This window comes from Oryctolagus cuniculus, chromosome 6, assembly GCF_051225735.1.
Source record: "Oryctolagus cuniculus isolate XC-2025 breed Fujian yellow rabbit chromosome 6, ASM5122573v1, whole genome shotgun sequence".
Classification (NCBI taxonomy): domain Eukaryota; kingdom Metazoa; phylum Chordata; class Mammalia; order Lagomorpha; family Leporidae; genus Oryctolagus; species Oryctolagus cuniculus.
The window spans coordinates 43,094,819-43,112,199 of NC_142872.1; the positions used below are offsets into that span (position 1 = coordinate 43,094,819).

The 17,381-nt window shown below is 40.9% G+C and overlaps 1 protein-coding gene across 2 annotated transcripts in view; it reads right to left on the reverse strand.

Annotated features, from left to right (window-relative positions):
- GEMIN5 (gem nuclear organelle associated protein 5) overlaps window positions 1–17,381 on the reverse strand; it is a 45,405-nt gene that overhangs the window by 12,229 nt on the left and 15,795 nt on the right. For both annotated transcript variants that reach the window (XM_002710179.6, XM_008255311.5), the window contains exons 10-20: window positions 16,590–16,672; window positions 15,338–15,474; window positions 13,966–14,039; window positions 12,841–13,022; window positions 10,342–10,481; window positions 8,910–9,081; window positions 5,724–5,957; window positions 4,304–4,417; window positions 3,807–3,929; window positions 1,829–1,924; window positions 1,190–1,327 (exon numbers count right to left, since the gene is read on the reverse strand). In XM_002710179.6, coding sequence (XP_002710225.3) covers window positions 1,190–1,327; window positions 1,829–1,924; window positions 3,807–3,929; window positions 4,304–4,417; window positions 5,724–5,957; window positions 8,910–9,081; window positions 10,342–10,481; window positions 12,841–13,022; window positions 13,966–14,039; window positions 15,338–15,474; window positions 16,590–16,672 — 1,493 coding nt within the window. The remainder of the gene's footprint in view (window positions 1–1,189; window positions 1,328–1,828; window positions 1,925–3,806; window positions 3,930–4,303; window positions 4,418–5,723; window positions 5,958–8,909; window positions 9,082–10,341; window positions 10,482–12,840; window positions 13,023–13,965; window positions 14,040–15,337; window positions 15,475–16,589; window positions 16,673–17,381) is intronic.

Here is a 17,381-nt window from a genome sequence, read left to right on the forward strand (position 1 = left end):
TCCATTCACAATCTGTACCTACCTCTTTCTCCATGGCAAATATATATTATGGAAAAAAACTGAGCATGGATTTCAAAAATGTTATGTACCAAAATAAACTTACCCTTTAATTCTATTTTTCTATAAATTTTTTGAAGTACTCTTTTTTTTTCCTTTTTTTTAACTTTTATTTAATGAATATAAATTTCCAAAGTACAGCTTATGGATTACAATGGCTTCCCCCCCATAACTTCCCTCCCACCCACAACCCTCCCCTTTCCCACTCCCTCTCCCTTTCCATTCACATCAGGATTCATTTTCAACTCTCTTTAAATACAGAAGATCAGTTTAGCATATATTAAGTAAAGATTTCAACAGTTTGCACCCACATAGAAACACAAAGTGAAAAATACTGTTTGAATACTAGTTATAGCATTAAATCACAATGTACAGCACATTAAGGACAGAGATCCTACCTGAGGAGTAAGTGCACAGTGACTCCTGAAGTACTCTTATACACAGTATACTAGAATAAAAAGCTAAAATATGAACAGGTTTCTTTGTTTCCTGAGCACCCTTCACCATACCTCAAGCTCCTTTTCCTCTGTCAACCATCATTACCAGTTTCTCTTAAAACCTTTGGAGACAGTCTATGAATATGCAACCACCTAACTGAGTAAACACAAATGAGTATTAAATACTTGGCTTTGTGTCTACAACTCCATTCTTCTCATCTATTATATTTGGTGCTCCATTCCATGTGAGGATACAGATCTGTTTTGTTCTTTTTTTATCTGTTAGGGTTTCTACCGTACATGGTCTAATCAGTCTATTACTGATAGACATAGAAGCTCTTGCCACTTTTGCTATTACAAATAGTACTGCAGTGAAAATTCATGTATGTTTGTCATTCTGAGTTGAATAAATCCTGTAATTAGAATCAATGAACCACAGGTTAAAAGTACTTAACCATTTATCAGACATGACCCATTGTTCTTCAAGAAGTTTTCTCTAATCATGGTTTTGTCATTAAAGGAAGCCAGTGACCTGCTGTTTTTCAGAGGTTGGGTTGATTTATTCGCCAGCCTATTGCTAAAAATAGAATGAGCTGTGTTTCTAACTGTATTTGTGATTTTAGGCTTAAGGTTGGTGTTGCTAAGTCTTCTTGAGTGAACACATCCTAGAGATGACAGAGCTTTGTTGAACATACCTGCTGGTGCCATAGCCACAAGATTGTCTGTCAGTTCTCCCCGTTCTGCTGCGGTCTGGAGAACTCCCTTTAGGTCCCCCTTCCATAGCATGAGCTGGTGAAATAGCTCCGGGTGGCCATTTTCCAAGTGACCTTTTCCTGTTTGGAAAAGAGAGATGCAGGTCAGGAGCTGAGAACCTAGTTAGCTGACCTGACACGTAAAACTCTCTATTACAGTACTATAGCAGCCATGTAAGAAGTTCATGCTCTTTTTTTTTTTTTTTTTTTTTTTTAATTTGACAGGTAGAGTTATAGACAGTGAGAGACAGAGAAAGGTCTTCCTTCCTTCAATCTCCAAATGGCTGCCATGATTGATGCTGTGCTGATCCGGAGCCAGGAGCCAGGAGCCTCTTCCTGGTCTCCCATGCGGGTACAGGGGCCCAAGCACTTGGGCCATCCTCCACTGCACTCCCGGGCCACAGCAGAGAGCTGGACTGGGAGAGGAGCAACCAGGTCTAGAACCCGGCACCCATATGGGATGCCAGCGCTGCAGGTGGAGGATTAACCAAGTGAGCCACTACGCTGGCCAGAAGTTCACGCTCTTAAATGTTGGGGACCTGGTAAACATGGACAGTACTATGTTACCTTGACTTGTCTCACCTTCAATTTCAATCATTTTGTACAAGGTAGCTCTGTCTGTGAAAAGTCCCAGGTGAAATCTTTCCTCCAAATCAGCAGATACATCCTCATTTGGCTCTGTTAATTTTAAAAGACAAATAGTAAGATAAAATCATTATATTGCTCTGTGTCCAATAATTTTTCTTTTAAAAAAAAAAATTTTTTTTTTTTTTTTTTTTTTTTTTTGGACAGGCAGAGTGGACAGTGAGAGAGAGAGACAAAGAGAAAGGTCTTCCTTTTGCCGGTGGTTCACCCTCCAATGGCCGCCATGGCTGGCGCGCTGCGGCCGGCGCACCATGCTGATCCGATGGCAGGAGCCAGGTACTTCTCCTGGTCTCCCATGGGGTGCAGGGCCCAAGCACTTGGGCCATCCTCCACTGCACTCCCTGGCCACAGCAGAGAGCTGGCCTGGAAGAGGGGCAACCAGGACAGAATCCGGCGCCCCGATCGGGACTAGAACCTGGTGTGCCGGCGCCGCAAGGCAGAGGATTAGCCTAGTGAGCCGCGGCGCCGGCCTCAATAATTTCTGAATATTTGTCAGAACACCCACTAAAGATACTGTGACCATCAGGGCTGCCCATGCTTACTCTGAGCCCTGTTGGTTACAAAGGTAGCAAAACAGGGAAATATACAAGAGATTTTTTTTTTTTTTTAATTTTAGCTTTGATAAAATCCAACTGGACAATACAGTTTGTAGTCTGCTCAAAGAAAGATTTGAGGGGAAAAAGTAAAATGGGACAACTGATTTCAAATCCAACACGTATGTAAATGCTGTAAAAAACAAAACAAAATGTTGCTGGTGCCACAGCTCACTAGGCTAATCCTCCGCCTGCGGCGCTGGCACTCTAGCTTTCTAGTCCTGGTTGGGGCGCCGGATTCTGTCCCGGTTGCTCCTCTTCCAGTCCAGCTCTCTGCTGTGGCCCGGGAGTGCAGTGGAGGATGGCCCAAGTGCTTGGGCCCCTGCACCTGCATGGGAGACCAGGGGGAGGCACCTGGCTCCTGGCTTGGGATCGGCACAGTGCGCCGGCTGTAGCAGCCATTTGAGGGGTGAACCAACGGAAGGAAGACCTTTCTCTCTGTCTCTCTCTAACTCTGCTTGTCAAAACAAACAAACAAACAAACAAACAAAAAAAACCCACAAAATATCATTAATAATCAGTGGAACCTACCACTGAGTAGATTAAAAAAAATAAATAATTTTCCATTAAGAGAAATAATGTAAAATTGTACAGTTAACTGTATAAATTACAGAAGGTCATCACAAAGCCTCTAAAAGAAAGCTATGTAAATAATAGAATCATAACACATCTCTGGTGAAACACAAGAAACTGACAGTGTGACCTGTAGTGAACTGAAATGGAAGACTAAGTGTCAGGGCTGGGACGGGGGGAGATGTTCTTTTTTTTTTTTTTTTTAAATTAGGTTTTATTTTAGAATGTGATCCCATTTCAACATGCAAAACTAAAATTATAAAAATACAGTTGCTTAAATATCAAAGCAGCAGGCATTAAATGAATGCTCTGAAAAATAAAAATTAAAAATATTCTCCATAAACAAAAACTCCCATCAGATTTTTTTAAACAACTGCCATATTATGGGTATATTTCCAATAAGAAAAAACATTTTTTTTCTAATTAAAGATACTGTTGAATGAGGAAAGACAGTATAAGGAACTGATTCATACAGTGATAAGTAAGCTAACATCGCAATTCTAGCATGCAGATGGCTGGTAGCAGCTAGATTGAGAACAAAAGCACAGAGCTACCTCTCAGAGGCACTGGGCAGTGCTGACAGTAGGTCAAAATAGGAAGTTTGGCAGTGGAATACAGGGATGTAGGTGAGGAAGAACCATGTACAAACAACAATTTTAGTTTGCTCATTCATTCAACAAGCAAGCAAGCACCCCTCATATGCCAGTCTCCAGAAAACCGTGGATGGGCTGAAGAAGTGTATCTGGTACCTTTGGAATGCTTTGCTGTCGCTAGTACCAAACAGTCACGATGAAGCTCCTCTTTGGATCTGTGATCCAGGTTCGTACTCAGGGGCAGCATGGATCGAGCTTTTCTCTTTTTGATCAAGGCTTCTGAAATGTAATGAAAATCAGACTGTCTAAAGAACTAGTTAGAAATATAAAGTAGAATGCTTCCTGTGTGAGTGTGATCTGAAGGGCTACTGCTGGGCACAGGAAGTTCCTCCTCTGATACAGAAGCTTTCACATCCAACCAGCTGGTGCAGTGTTCACAACAGACACAGAAATACCCGTGCTTACATTTATGAAGCAGTATCAACAACTGCAACACATGCCATCAAGTGCATGACCTCCAACTGACACACAGTCAGAAGGATGCCTACAAATATTTAAAACTGAAACCAACCAACTCCACACACTTCTGAATTCTCAGCTGCACGTAATGCTTTGGGATGCTCTAACAAAATATTTCAGTTACAGATACCAACCTGGCTTCTCTTTAGGTGGCTCCTTTTTCAGTAAAGACATTTTGTTAATAATAGTGCCTTTAGACTTTTCAACACCTGAGGACACTGCAGTGCAGACAACTGGTTCTCTAGAAACTATGTTGTGAGGGAAAAACAAAGAAGAGTTTGGAATAAGAACAATGTGCAATTGAGGTTTTTTTTTTTTTTTTTTTTTTTTTTTTTAAATTAAGAGCTATACTAGGCCTATCAATGCAATTTTATCTGTTAGCAAAAAATGCTTTACCATGGAAGTGTGGGGGTTCCCTTCCCCACCTTACAAACTGGCTATGTTACAGGAATCTGTAACTAGAACTTTGACTAGCTAAGCAAAAACCAGAAGCTTCTAGCCTCCTCAGCTTTATAACACAGATTCAGGAATTTCTAAACTCTACTCAGGTGACAGAGCATTTTTTACATATTTAGGTCAAAGTACTAACTACATATTAATTATACAAACAAGGAATCAGTTAACTAATAGAGAATGTATGTGATACGAAATCACAATCCTGAGCAGTGGTAAAGAAGATTTTGGGTGCAGAGGTATTTTGTTGAGCCAAACATACAAATTAAGCTTTTAGCTCTTCATTTACCTTAGCTATAAGTCCAGCAGCCATCCTTGGGATGGACAAGGTCAGAGATACCTCTGTACCATCAATTTTGGCCCTTTTAATTCTGTCACATCAAAATAATTTGTAGAATTACGCTTATCAGTCACTGCTTCTCTTTATATCATTTGCTATTTAATCATCTATTTTAACAGATAAGAGGCATGGACAATAGATACTGAAGGTAAACATATAAAGTAATAAAAGTGCTAAAATTTTATCCAGCAACATTTTTTTCTCTTCAAACTAGAAATAGACTCTATTAGTGGAAACTAATGATGGCTTGCTGTTTTGCAAGAAATCTAAGATTTGCCACCATAGCTTAACTGATTAGAAGAACCTATTAGCTACCCACAAATGTTTTTCTGTGAGAAGACAGAAAGCCAGGATGAAAATCAAGACAGGAGGGGAGAGAACTTGTAAGTTCCCACTGAGGTGGCAGCCCACGGGTGACATAGTATGGGACAGTGGTTCCAGGAAGTGGCTGCCATCACACTGCAAAGCTTTTCCCTCTGTAACCACCACCCTTGCTTCACTTTGTCCCCTGCCTGGCTTGACCCTGGTTTTTTCTTTAGCATTTTATTGTTTCCACCCCAGACATCTACTAGATCCCCTTTAACACTTCAAAGGGTTTTAAATAAGAGACCTAAATAACACTTTAATAAATCCCATGAATAGTATTTCAAGGGCACTTGATGATCCCGCCCCAGTTAAGAGGTTGAGCAAAGAAGCAGGTCTGAGACAGAGCAGTATCAGACTGGGCGGGAGTCAGTGAGAACCAGGACGCTGCCACATACCCACGGAAGCAGAAGCGGGGCTGCAGGGCGGCTCTGGATCCTGGGCGTCCTCCTCCCCCTCTGCGTCCGACACGCCGTTCTCCACAGGGTCTGAGTTGTCCTTTAGACTTTCTTCTTCAGTCCCATCCAACATTTCTTGCTTTACAGGTGCTCTCACAGTGGGCTTTTTCTTCTTTTTAGGCTTTGGTTTAGGTTGAGAGAGCCGTTTTTTCTCTAATTCAATACTTTTCTTGCCTGTGGGAATCACAGTAAAAAAGATTAAACTAAAATTGATATTCTTGGTTAAAAGCACTCTAAGTGGTATCTCTAATACTTTATAACTCATCCTTCTTCCCCTTCCTTCCCAGTGGATTTTCAATTTATGACAGTGTTAATTATTAGAATTCTATGAAACCATAAATGTTATTCTGTTACCCCTGAATACTTTAGTGTCTCCTACAAGCAAGCCCGTTTTTGAGCATCACCAGTGTAGCCAGTGAAATCAGAAAATTAACATCAATAGACTATTCCAGTGCACTGCACATACTCCATCAAACCCCCAAGTTGTACCAAGAATGTCTCCTGTAGCAAAAGGTCATCATACCACTTTGGAACACATGCCCTCATTCTGGAACACTTGCTCATTTTCCTTTGACTTTCTTGACTTGAAACTTTTATTATTATTATAAGAAGATTTATTTTTATTTATTTGAAAGGCAGAGTCACAGAGAGAGACAGAAAGGTTTTCTATCTACTCTTATTATTCTCCAAAAGGCTGTTACAGAAGGGGCTGGGCCAGGTTGAAGCCACAAGCCAGGAGTTTCACCTGGGTCTCCCATGTGGGTTGTAAGGTCCCAAACACTTGGGCCATCTTCTGCTGCTTTCCCAGGTGCATTAGCAGGGAGCAGGACAAGAAGCAGAAAAGCTATGACTTGAATCTGCATCACTATGATATACTGGCATTGCAGGTGGCAGCTTAACCCACTGCGCCACAATGCCAGCACCAATATTATTTTTTAAAAATTCTTTACTTGAGGGCTGGCGCTGTGGCGCAGCAGGTTAACGCCCTGGCCTGAAGCGCCAACATCCCATATGGGCGCCGGCTTGAGACCCGGCTGCTCCACTTCCGATCCAGCTGTCTGCTATGGCCTGGGGAAGCAATACAAGATGGCCCAAGTCTTTAGGTCCCTGCTCCCTGCACCCACATGGGAGACCCAAAAGAGGCTCCTGGCTTCAGATCAGCACAGCTCTGGCCGTTGCGGCCAATTGGGGAGTGAACTAATGGATGGAAGACCTCTCTTTCTTTCTTTCTCTCTCTCTCTCTCTCTCTCTCTTTCTCTCTGCCTCTCCTCTCTCTATAACTTTGACTTTCAAATAAATAAATAAATAAATAAATCTTTAAAAAAAATTATTTACTTGAAAGGCAGAGTGACTCAGAGAGACAGACTTTCTATCCAATAGTTTACTCCCCAGTTTCAACAGCTAGGTCTGGGAACACATTGAAGCCAGGATTCCAAATGCCACCCAGGTCTCCCATGTGGGTGGCAGGGGCCCAAATACTTGGGCTATGTCTGCTGTCTTCCAAGGTGCATTAGCTGAAGAACTGAACAGCTGGGAGTCAGACACATCAATATGAGGGTATTGCAGGTGGTGGCTTAAATTGCTGTGTGACAATGCCCATTGCTTTGATTACTTTTAAATAACCTTTATTGAGATATAATTTGATAATTATATTGAGATATAATTTAATAAGATAAAATATACCCACTCTTTAATACTTTGATGAGTTCTGACAGATGCATAGTCCTGTAATTCACTACTCCCATCAAGGTCTAAGAATTTCCATTACTTTAAAATGTTCCCCCATGATTCTCTGATAAGAGGCACTGCACTGATCTGAAGCCAGGAGCCAGGAGCCAGGAGCTTCTTCCTGGTCTCCCATGCGGGTGCAGGGCCCAAGGACCTGGGCCATCCTGCACTGTCCTCCCGGGCCACAGCAGAGAGCTGGACTGGAAGAGGAGCAATAGGGACAGAATCTGGCGCCCCAACTGGGACTAGAACCCAGGGTGCTGGCGCTGCAGCTGGAGGATTAGCCTAGTGAGCCGTGGCGCCGGCCTACTCAGTATGTTTGCATGATTTATGTATTCTGTTGTATTAGCAGTTACATTCTTTTTATTGCCCAGCAGAATTCCACTGTAAGGCTATATCACAGTGTATTCATTTAACTGCGGAACATGTTGCTTGTTCCTAGTTTCTGGCAATCACGGGTAAAGCTGCTATGAGTATTCTTGTACAAGGCTTCATGGAGACATTTCATTGCTTTTGAGAAAATCTGTAGTTGTTTATGACAGGTGGGCAAGTCTGGTACTAGTGAATTTTTGGTAGCCTAAAGTGGAATTCTTTTGTCCCTCCCTCCCTTTCTCTCTCTCTCTCTCACCCTTGTCTTTCTTCTTCTTCTTGTTTTTTTTTTTTTAAGATACTATTTATCTGAGAGGCAGAGTTAGAGAGGGAGAGAAAAACTGAAAGGTCTTCCACCCACTGGTCACTCCCCAAATGGCCACAGTGCCTGGAGCTGGACTGATCTGAAGCTAGGAGCCAGGAACTTCTTCTAGGTCTCCCACGTGGGTACAGGGGCCCAAGCACTTGGGCCATCTTCCACTGTTTTTCCAGGCCAGCAGCAGAGAGTTGGAGCAGAAGAGGAGCAGCCAGGACACAAACGGGCACCTGTATGGGATGCCAGCGCTACAAGTGGAGGCTTAGCCTACTATGCCGCAGCACTGGCCCCATGTCACTTATTTTCACAATGAGGCTGTCCCAGGTTTGGTCTGTAGGAGCCCTTCAAGCTACCTTCTCTGTCCTTTTGATGTGTCTACTTCATTCTTTGAACACTTCCTTCCTTTGTGGCTAACGATGATGTTTCAGACTCACTTCATATTTCCCCTGTCCCAATCAGCCATTTTTTTGATAAGCCCTGGATCCTATGACTGCAGAATGGTATCTTGAAAGCAAGGTCTGGGCTTAAGTGTACACATCACAGTTTGGCTGCTGTTGCCCTGAGGCCTCCATGGCTGCCTTGCTTAGGTTCCTGCCTTTCTGATGCTGCTGCCCACATGAATATCTTCATCACTCGACCTTGATCAGTTCAGCTACTGGAGGAAGGGATAAAGGTAACTGGAAGAGCGTTTAGGGACTCTTGTTCTCACTGACCTTGAGGAGGCCGAGAATGATCTTGCATGGAAGGGAGCCATTTGTACACACAGAAGTCATCTGCCCCTGAGTAGATGCAATCAGGATCCAGTGGGGACCAAGCCACGCAAAGCAGCCGACCTCGATGTCCTCGGAAGTTGCAGAGCGGCTCCTCTCGGAGGGTATCCCACACCTAAAACCCAAAGGCACATGACTGAATAGACAGCTACTGCTAATTGAGCTGAGGGCAAAGCTTTTATATTTTTAAAGTCTGTATGGACTCCTACTTCTCCTATGACATGTCATTTTTCTCCTAGGAGTTCAGTTCCAGATAGTACTGTTGTGTGTGGGATGCTCAAGTGTTCTGGGATGTACATTTTCCTATGGGGATGACTTTGAATGAGCTTTTACTGGTTCCCTATGGAGTTCCCTACCTTGAACCAGTACTGTGTGTTGATTTTTGGTTTGAGAGTTCTGGTCACGAAGAAAATAACCCACTCCTAATTTAAAAATTAGAGCTTTAATTTCTCCTAAGTCCCTGGGCCAATCATCAATTTCTTTGCTGCTTCTTGAATTATTCCAGTGTCCATGTCACAGGAGGCAGTCCCTCATGGTTCCCAGCTATGGGCAGATAGCCCAATTACAATTCAACACGGACAAACGCCCACTACAGACATTAGATTCCCAGCTCCCAAGGTCTTTTTTTTTTTTTTTTTTTTTTTGACAGGCAGAGTGGACAGTGAGAGAGAGAGAGATAAAGGTCTTCCTTTGCCGTTGGTTCACCCTCCAATGGCTGCTGCGGCCGGCACACTGCACTGATCGAAGCCAAGAGCCAGGTGCTTCTCCTGGTCTCCCATGCAGGCGCAGGGCCCAAGCACTTGGGACATCCTCCACTGCCCTCCTGGGCCACAGCAGAGAGCTGGACTGGAAGAGGAGCAACCGGGACAGAATCCGGTGCCCCGACCTGGACTAGAACCTGGTGTGCCGGCGCCCCAGGTGGAGGATTAGCCTATTGAGCCGTGACACCGGCCCTGTTCTTGTTTTAATACCCAAGAAGTTCTACCTCATAGTTCTGGCTTGCCATTTCTTTTGCATTTTTAGAATTCGGAGGTTCCCGATTTATCTTTTTGTGATTTACTAGCCAACATTTTTTTTCGAACAGGAGGGAGTACTTTTCACATCAGTTTAGTCCCTGATATGTCAGAATGCAATGTGTAAAAATGTTAGACTCCAGATAGTTCCCATCAATATGTTAATTTTCATCTAGGTAAAGGAAACCCAGTCTAAGCATGCTTAGGGCCTAGATCAGTACAGTAAAACTAAGCTGTCTTCTGGAGCTCAGAGAATCTCTTTCCGTAGAAGATGGAAGGGAAAGAAAACATGTCCACAAGTGGCAGGGAGAAGACCGAGTTAACCCAGGTGAAGAACTCATCCAGTCAGGACATAACTGTACCTGGGCTGTACCATCATAGGAAGCAGACACCAGCCTTCCATCGTGATGCGGGCTCCATGCCAGCCTGGTAATCTTGGCTGTGTGCCCTGAGAGAGTCCGGTAGGGCTCTGTAATGGTCACTGGTGACTCAGGGTTGTTCTCTAAAAGACAAGGGGAGGACATCATTGCTAACAGTAACAAAAAACAAAAACAAAAACAAAAAAGGACATACAGGAAGGTATTAACATGGTAAAAGTCAAGATTTTGCCACAGCTAGGTGATTTTCAGCAGCCAGTACTGTTTAATGGGTAAAAGCATGGGCACGTCCACAGAGGCCTATACAAAGACTTATTATAAGAAGTGTTAGTTATTTCTTTCTAAACGCAACTGAGATGTGAATACTGCCTTACAAATGTGATATTAAAAAAGATCATTATGTGTATGGTATTCTAAGTAAAAATGACTAATCTGAATCTAAGTATGAGAAAATAACAGACAAACCCAAATTGATGGAGCACCTATAGAAGAACTGGCCTGTACTCTTTGAAAATGTCATGTAACATTTTTAACAAGGCTGAGGAACTGTTTCAGATAAAAGGAGACTGAAGAGATATGACAACAAAATGAAAATAAGTGATCTGGAATAGTTCCTCTGTTGGAGAAAAAGAGTAAAGTTGCCACCTGCAATGCTGGCATCCTGTATAGGCGCCATTCAAGTCTTGGCTGCTCCACTTCCAGTGCAGCTCCCTTGCTAATGTGCCTGGATAAGCAGTGGAGGGTGACCTAAGTGCTTGGGCTCCTGAACCCATATGGGAGATACAGAGGAAGCTCCTGGCTCCTGGCTTTGGATCTGCCCAGCTCTGGCCACTGTGCCTTTCATATACATAAAATAAATCTTAAAAAAATTAATGTATTTAAAATAAATTTTATGAAGTTAATAATGGCATGATTACATAAGGGAATAGTCTTGTCATCACAAAATATAAATACTACAGATATGGAGGGGGTTATAATATACACAACAGAATATCAAATAGTTTGGAAAAATATTTATACTTCCTACTTCAGAATAAAGCAAATGGGACAGAATGTTAAAAATTATTGAATCTGGGAAAGATGTGAGAGTTTCTTATACTATTCTTAGAACTGTCTTTAAAAGAAGATGAAAAATTAAATGAAATTGATTCTGGCAGTCTTCTTCCTTTTTCTTCTAGTTAATAGATAATTTAGGGTAGTAGTGTTACAGTAGTTGGCAAAGATTCACACTATTATTAACAGTGAGGTTAATGCCCTTTGCCAAAGAGGATGATTAATTTAGAAACCCAGTAACAGCCGCTAGGCCAGGATCAGCTTCCTAACACAGCTCATCAGTCACATAGTGCCTACGACTTGTTATCAGAAAAATGTCTATACTGCTTGTTAGACTAAAATTTCTTCTGTATATCAGTTTGAGAGATTAAAAAAACCACCTATTTTCACAATGGCTGTGAACATGAACTGTGCAGCACTCTGAAAACAGTTTAGTGTTAGGTCATAATTTCTTCATAGTAGGAAAACAGGGAATCCCACTTCTCTCATGTTAAAAAGGGGGCTCTTCTTTCTACCTACTGTGGTTCCATTAGGTAAAGGGAGTTCAAAGAAGTCTAAGATTCCTTAAGGACTAAGTTACATACATTTTGAAAAAGTTAACATATCACACAGTGAGTAGTACTTTCTGGAACACATGCAGGTTGTGCAATCACACAGTGTGAGCCTGAATCTAGGCTCTGTCACATACTAGCTGTGTGACTTGTAGTCATGGGTGAAACAAGGATAACAAACCCCACGACTGTAAGATTTAGATGCAATTTAACAACACAGGAATGGGGTGCATCCTCTATGTGCATGTGTCATGCTCACATACTGCTTGAGGGAATATAAACTGGCACGATTTTTTAGCAATAACCATAAAAACATTTTAATGTCTTCAACCCTTTACCTACCAATTCCGCTTCTAGAAATTTTCTGCAAATAAGTTACTCATTCACTTTCATGCTGATATATGTACAAGGCTGTGACTGTAATATTACTTAAGTTGAAAAAAAGGTAAACAAATGTTACTCACTTGTGGGGAAGATACATGCATTACACAAAATGGAATGGACAGATTTTTGTTAATGACAGTAAGACAGATCCTATGTATTAACAAAAAAGATGTCCAAGATACATATTTTAAGAAGAAAAATTCCATGTGGTATATATATCTCTATTTATATGGTAATTTTTAGCTAGGTGCAGAAGACTTTTCTGCATTCGTTATTGATGAGGCTTTGGATTATGTAGAATACAACACTTTGTAAGTTAATATTTTTGTCATGTTTGAAAAGATTTTAAAATGAAGATATTTCTTCTGAAAGCAGAAAAAACAGTAAGAACAGTATTTATTTCAATGTCAATAGTAAAATAAAAAGATACAAAGAATAGAAAGGAAAGTAGGTGAAGACATGATACTGTCGCCTGGATGGAAGAAACCAAAGTTACCTATGACAGTCTTCAGGTTGTGCACATAAATGACTGCATTGTTGGAGCCAGAGGCCATCAGATAGCTCAGCTCTGGCTGGCTGCCATGCTCATGATGCCAGCTGATCGTATTCACAAGCTTGTGATGCTGCTGAATGGTGCAGAGCAGTTTCAAGTTAGGAACTTGAAATATTTCTATTGATCTGGAATGAGAAACACAGCAAGACAAGAAAGATGGATGATCGAGACAGTCCGGTGCGAGCAGCTGCCTCTCCCACTCTGTTAGGCAAAAGTGAGATGGAACAGGAAAACCATTTCTATTACTCTAAAGGTCATTCTCGTAAAAGCCAAGTACAGAAGGTTGTTTTCTGAAAATTCTAACAATCTCTGGGAAGTTGCACTAAGACATTTGTATTTGTAATAAATGGTGCTAGAGAGAAGCTAGTGATCCAGTGGCCAAATTCAGATCAAAGTTGGATAGCACACTATAAGCCCTAAAAAGCATTTTTTGCTGAGGCTTACTTTAAAAAACAAGAGTGAGAGGCCAGCGCTGTGGCACAGCAGGGAAAGCTGCTGGCTGCAATGCTGGCATTCCAAGTGGGTACTGGTTCAAGTCCCAGCTGCTCCACTTCCAATCCAGCTCTCTGCTGTTGCCTGGGAAAGCAGTGGAAGATGGCCTAAATCACTGGGCCTCTGCATCTGCATGGAGACCAGGAAGAAGCTCCAGGCTCCTGGCTTCATACTGGCCCAGCTCTGGCCATTGTAGCCATTTGGGGAGTGAACCAATGGACCTCTCTCTCTCTCTCTCTGCCTCTGTAACTCTGCCTTTCAAATAAATAAATAAATCTTAAAACATATAAACAAGCAAAAAAACAAGGGTGAGATTTTGGCAGTTTAATGTAGGAGCTCAGCATCGTGGACTCACAGACCAGTCAAAACACTCTTTTTGGATCAAAAATATCTTAATAGTTCCACAGTTCTCAAAGAAGTAAAGAGTTCCTGGATCAGTCAAGATACAAGGATCAGTCACAATATCAAAGGTAACTTCGCTTTCCCAATTAGCATTACAGATAGCAGTAGCCAGCTTTTGACCAAGTATGTGTGTAATTACCAAGTTTTTTGTTTTTTAGAGAAGCAAACACATACCCATCTTCATTGCCAAGAGCCATGATTTTGCCATCTGCTTTCCAGCTGATCTCTGTGTGTACAGGCAATTTATACTAGAAAGCAAAACAAACCGATCTTAACTGTAAACAGTGTTCTTCTCTCCACACAGCTTACAAATCAATGACGACAGCATGAGAAAAAAAATCCCTAGAGTTTAAAAATGTTCTGTGTAACAGCCATTCTTGTAAATAATCAACATTATGAGTCAAGGAGTACTAATGACAAATATTCTAATTCTGATTTCTTACATAAGGCGAAGAACCTAGTAAATAACACTAATGATCTATAGCATTTAACCTTGTGAATAAACCTAATCAAAGATTTTTGTTCACAATAAAGAATGAAATATGTGGACTGGCCTTGACAACATGGAGTCATATTCCTTAATGAAAGCCATACACACTCCTTGTTTCTTCTTTTTTTCTCCAAAATTTCTTTCCCAGAATCTGATTTTCCTCTAATTCTACATGTTGCCGTCTCTCTAGGCTGCCTGGACTCTCTTCTTTTCTTATTTATCTCTTTTGCACACTCCACACATGCCTACAGTTTCATCATCTATCATTTATGATAAGGAATTCCAAATTTCTATTTCCAGCCCAGGCTCCTTGCACGAACATCTGATCTATATCTCAGCTGCCACTCATCTAAAAGGCTGTTATGAACAGAAAGTTTGTCTCCTTTATTCCCTGCTGAATATTATTGTTCAGATACTAAGAAAGTGAAAGACTGTAATCAATAAATATAATTCAATGTGTGATTAAATGTGACTTTTAGGCTAGTCATACTAAAATAAACAGCATTTAAAAAATGCTCATTTGAGAGGGTAAGGAAATCTCTGTTCTTATGGTTTGACTTTACAGTTCTGCAAGCAGATAAATTAATAGAATGGTAAAGCAATTGTGATTTATGTGGGAATCTGAGTAAAGGATGTAAGGGAATTCCTTGTATAATTTCTTTGTATTATTTTGGTAGTTTTAGTCTAAATGTGAAATTATTTCACTGAAATATTAGAAGGCCAATTCTTTCTCAAGCCAAATACTCTGCAGCTGCATTGGCACACAACGTCATGAAGCCATGTATGCCACACATCACTCTGGCTAAATGGACACCAAAAAGGATGCTTCACATCCAAGATCTGAGGGTTTATACTAAATCTTCATGCAAGTAGATAAATATTTTTTGGGGGAGGGTTAAGTTCTTTGCTTTGCCTAAGGATAAACACTCCTAAGATATAGGTTACAGCCCGCAAATTACTTCACAGCCTGTTCTATAAGGAATAACTGCATTTATTATGAAAGATGGGAAGTGTGAGATGTAGATCAAGAGAAGACTTTGCACTGTAAGAACTCACTTTTATTGAGTTGGTGTCCCTGATGAGTTTGTTGATGTCAAATGCTTCTCCACTAAGCTTCCAGGGGTTATGCTGCAGGACAATCCCCTCCCCTCCACAGCTGTATAAAGTGAGGGAGGGTCTGTCTCCCTCTCCTCCTATAAGCAATAAGAAAGTTTGTATCAGTTTCACAGCTTAACTATATGCTGCTGTAGTGTGACCATACCATACTATAAACTGCTTAAGATGGAGTAAAGTGCATGCTCTTTCCACCTGAACACAGTTGGTGGAGAAGTAAAAAGGTACATTAATTCTACATTAATTTGTATGATGCAATCTGTTTGCTTCATTCTTCAGGAATTCAAAATAGTAGAGGCACCAAAACTGGGTCAGAAAACAACATAGTATGTCATCAAATTAAAGCTTTTGAGCAGTTATTTTTTTCCTCAGAAATGAGTACTGTACTCTTGAGCATTTAAATATATGGAGCTGCAGTGCCTTCTATGGCTAACTGTAAGGAGCTGTCCTCACAGCAAAGATTTCCTTAGTATTACAGTAGCCAGAGGTGCTGATGGGTTTCTGTGAGAACAACTTTTATTTCCATTAGTGCTGGAACACAATAAACATCTGTTGCACGAACCAGAATTCCAATGCTGCTTGAGTTCCAACAACTTAAAGGATTTACTCTCTCTTAGTGATGCAGTTACTATGGAAAGCCACAGATGTCTCAATACAAATAGTTAAGAAAAGTTTGTAAGAGACTTTTGATGAATACATTCATTTAAAAAGATGGGGACAAGAACAAAAAGACAATGCTGAAGTGGTAAAGGAGGGAAAGCAGCAAAGTGTAACCAAAGAGAAGAAATCAATACAGAAATCCTAAGTTGTTTTGTGGTGGAAAAGAGATGAGCATTATCCCATTAACACAGTGAAGCAACATTCTAATTCTGATAAAACTACAAAGTGACAAGTTTTAGTGAAGAACAGTAGACTGGGGTCAGGACCCAGAATGAGCTGACTCTATGTACAATGAAGAATTTCAGTTTCAAGAGTAGAACTGTGCTTCCTTTTGAGACTGGGGAGGGTCATGGGGGAATGGCTTCTCCCACCAAGGCCAATTTATGACCTGCCACTACTACTTTATAGACCTCTAGAGGACACAGCAGACTACATAAGCAGTCACTGCACTAGAGCATTTAGAATTCTTTTCAGCTTTAATAGAAAGAAAAGGGAATACTCTCATAGTTGTTAACAGAATGGCCCAAACACTTACCAAGTGACATGGGGGGTACTGGTGGCCCCCAGGCTAGCGTGTACACAGTCTTCTTATGATATGTGCTGGAAATCTGTGGAGGTCTATGGGGTGGGGGACAAACAGAAAGATTTTTTAAAAAAAATTTTTAGTGTAAAACAGACCATATTTTTCTGAAAGGTCCCTATTATATAATTAGTTGCTATTAGACAAAAACAATTTAACAATATCTTAATCTATCTATTTGACTACAACAAACTACATAATGATTTCTGCTACCAAAATGATGAAGTCTTAAAGATATCTTACCCAGAAAAAAATGCTACTCCTACCCATCCAGCCAGTTTGGGATCATTTTCCTCATTTCTCATTCTGAAAAGCCCACTTCAATTAAGTGTCAAGTACTCCAATATTACTGTAGTTTTACAGAAGCATAAAGGTTATCACAACTAAAGAAAAATAGGCTGTCTTTTCCATGTGTCAATTCAGAAGATGCATACCACTGAGCCCAGAACTAGGGTTATTGCTAAGCATTTATCATTATCAACCAAATGTATTCACCTTATTTTATATTCATGGAGATGATCAGAAGTCATTTTCAGACTTACCCAGTGAGACTAACATCCCAATCTTAAACTGAAAGATTTCAGGGTGGACAGACTGGTAGTTTTTGATTCTCTCGTAAAGAAGGCTTGCATTTAAGAATATTTTCTAAGGTCACTATGGTGATAATGACATGGGGAACAAAGGGCTGCACTGTTATTACTATTAATATAAATTATATCCCTTGTATGACTTTAGAATTCTAGAACT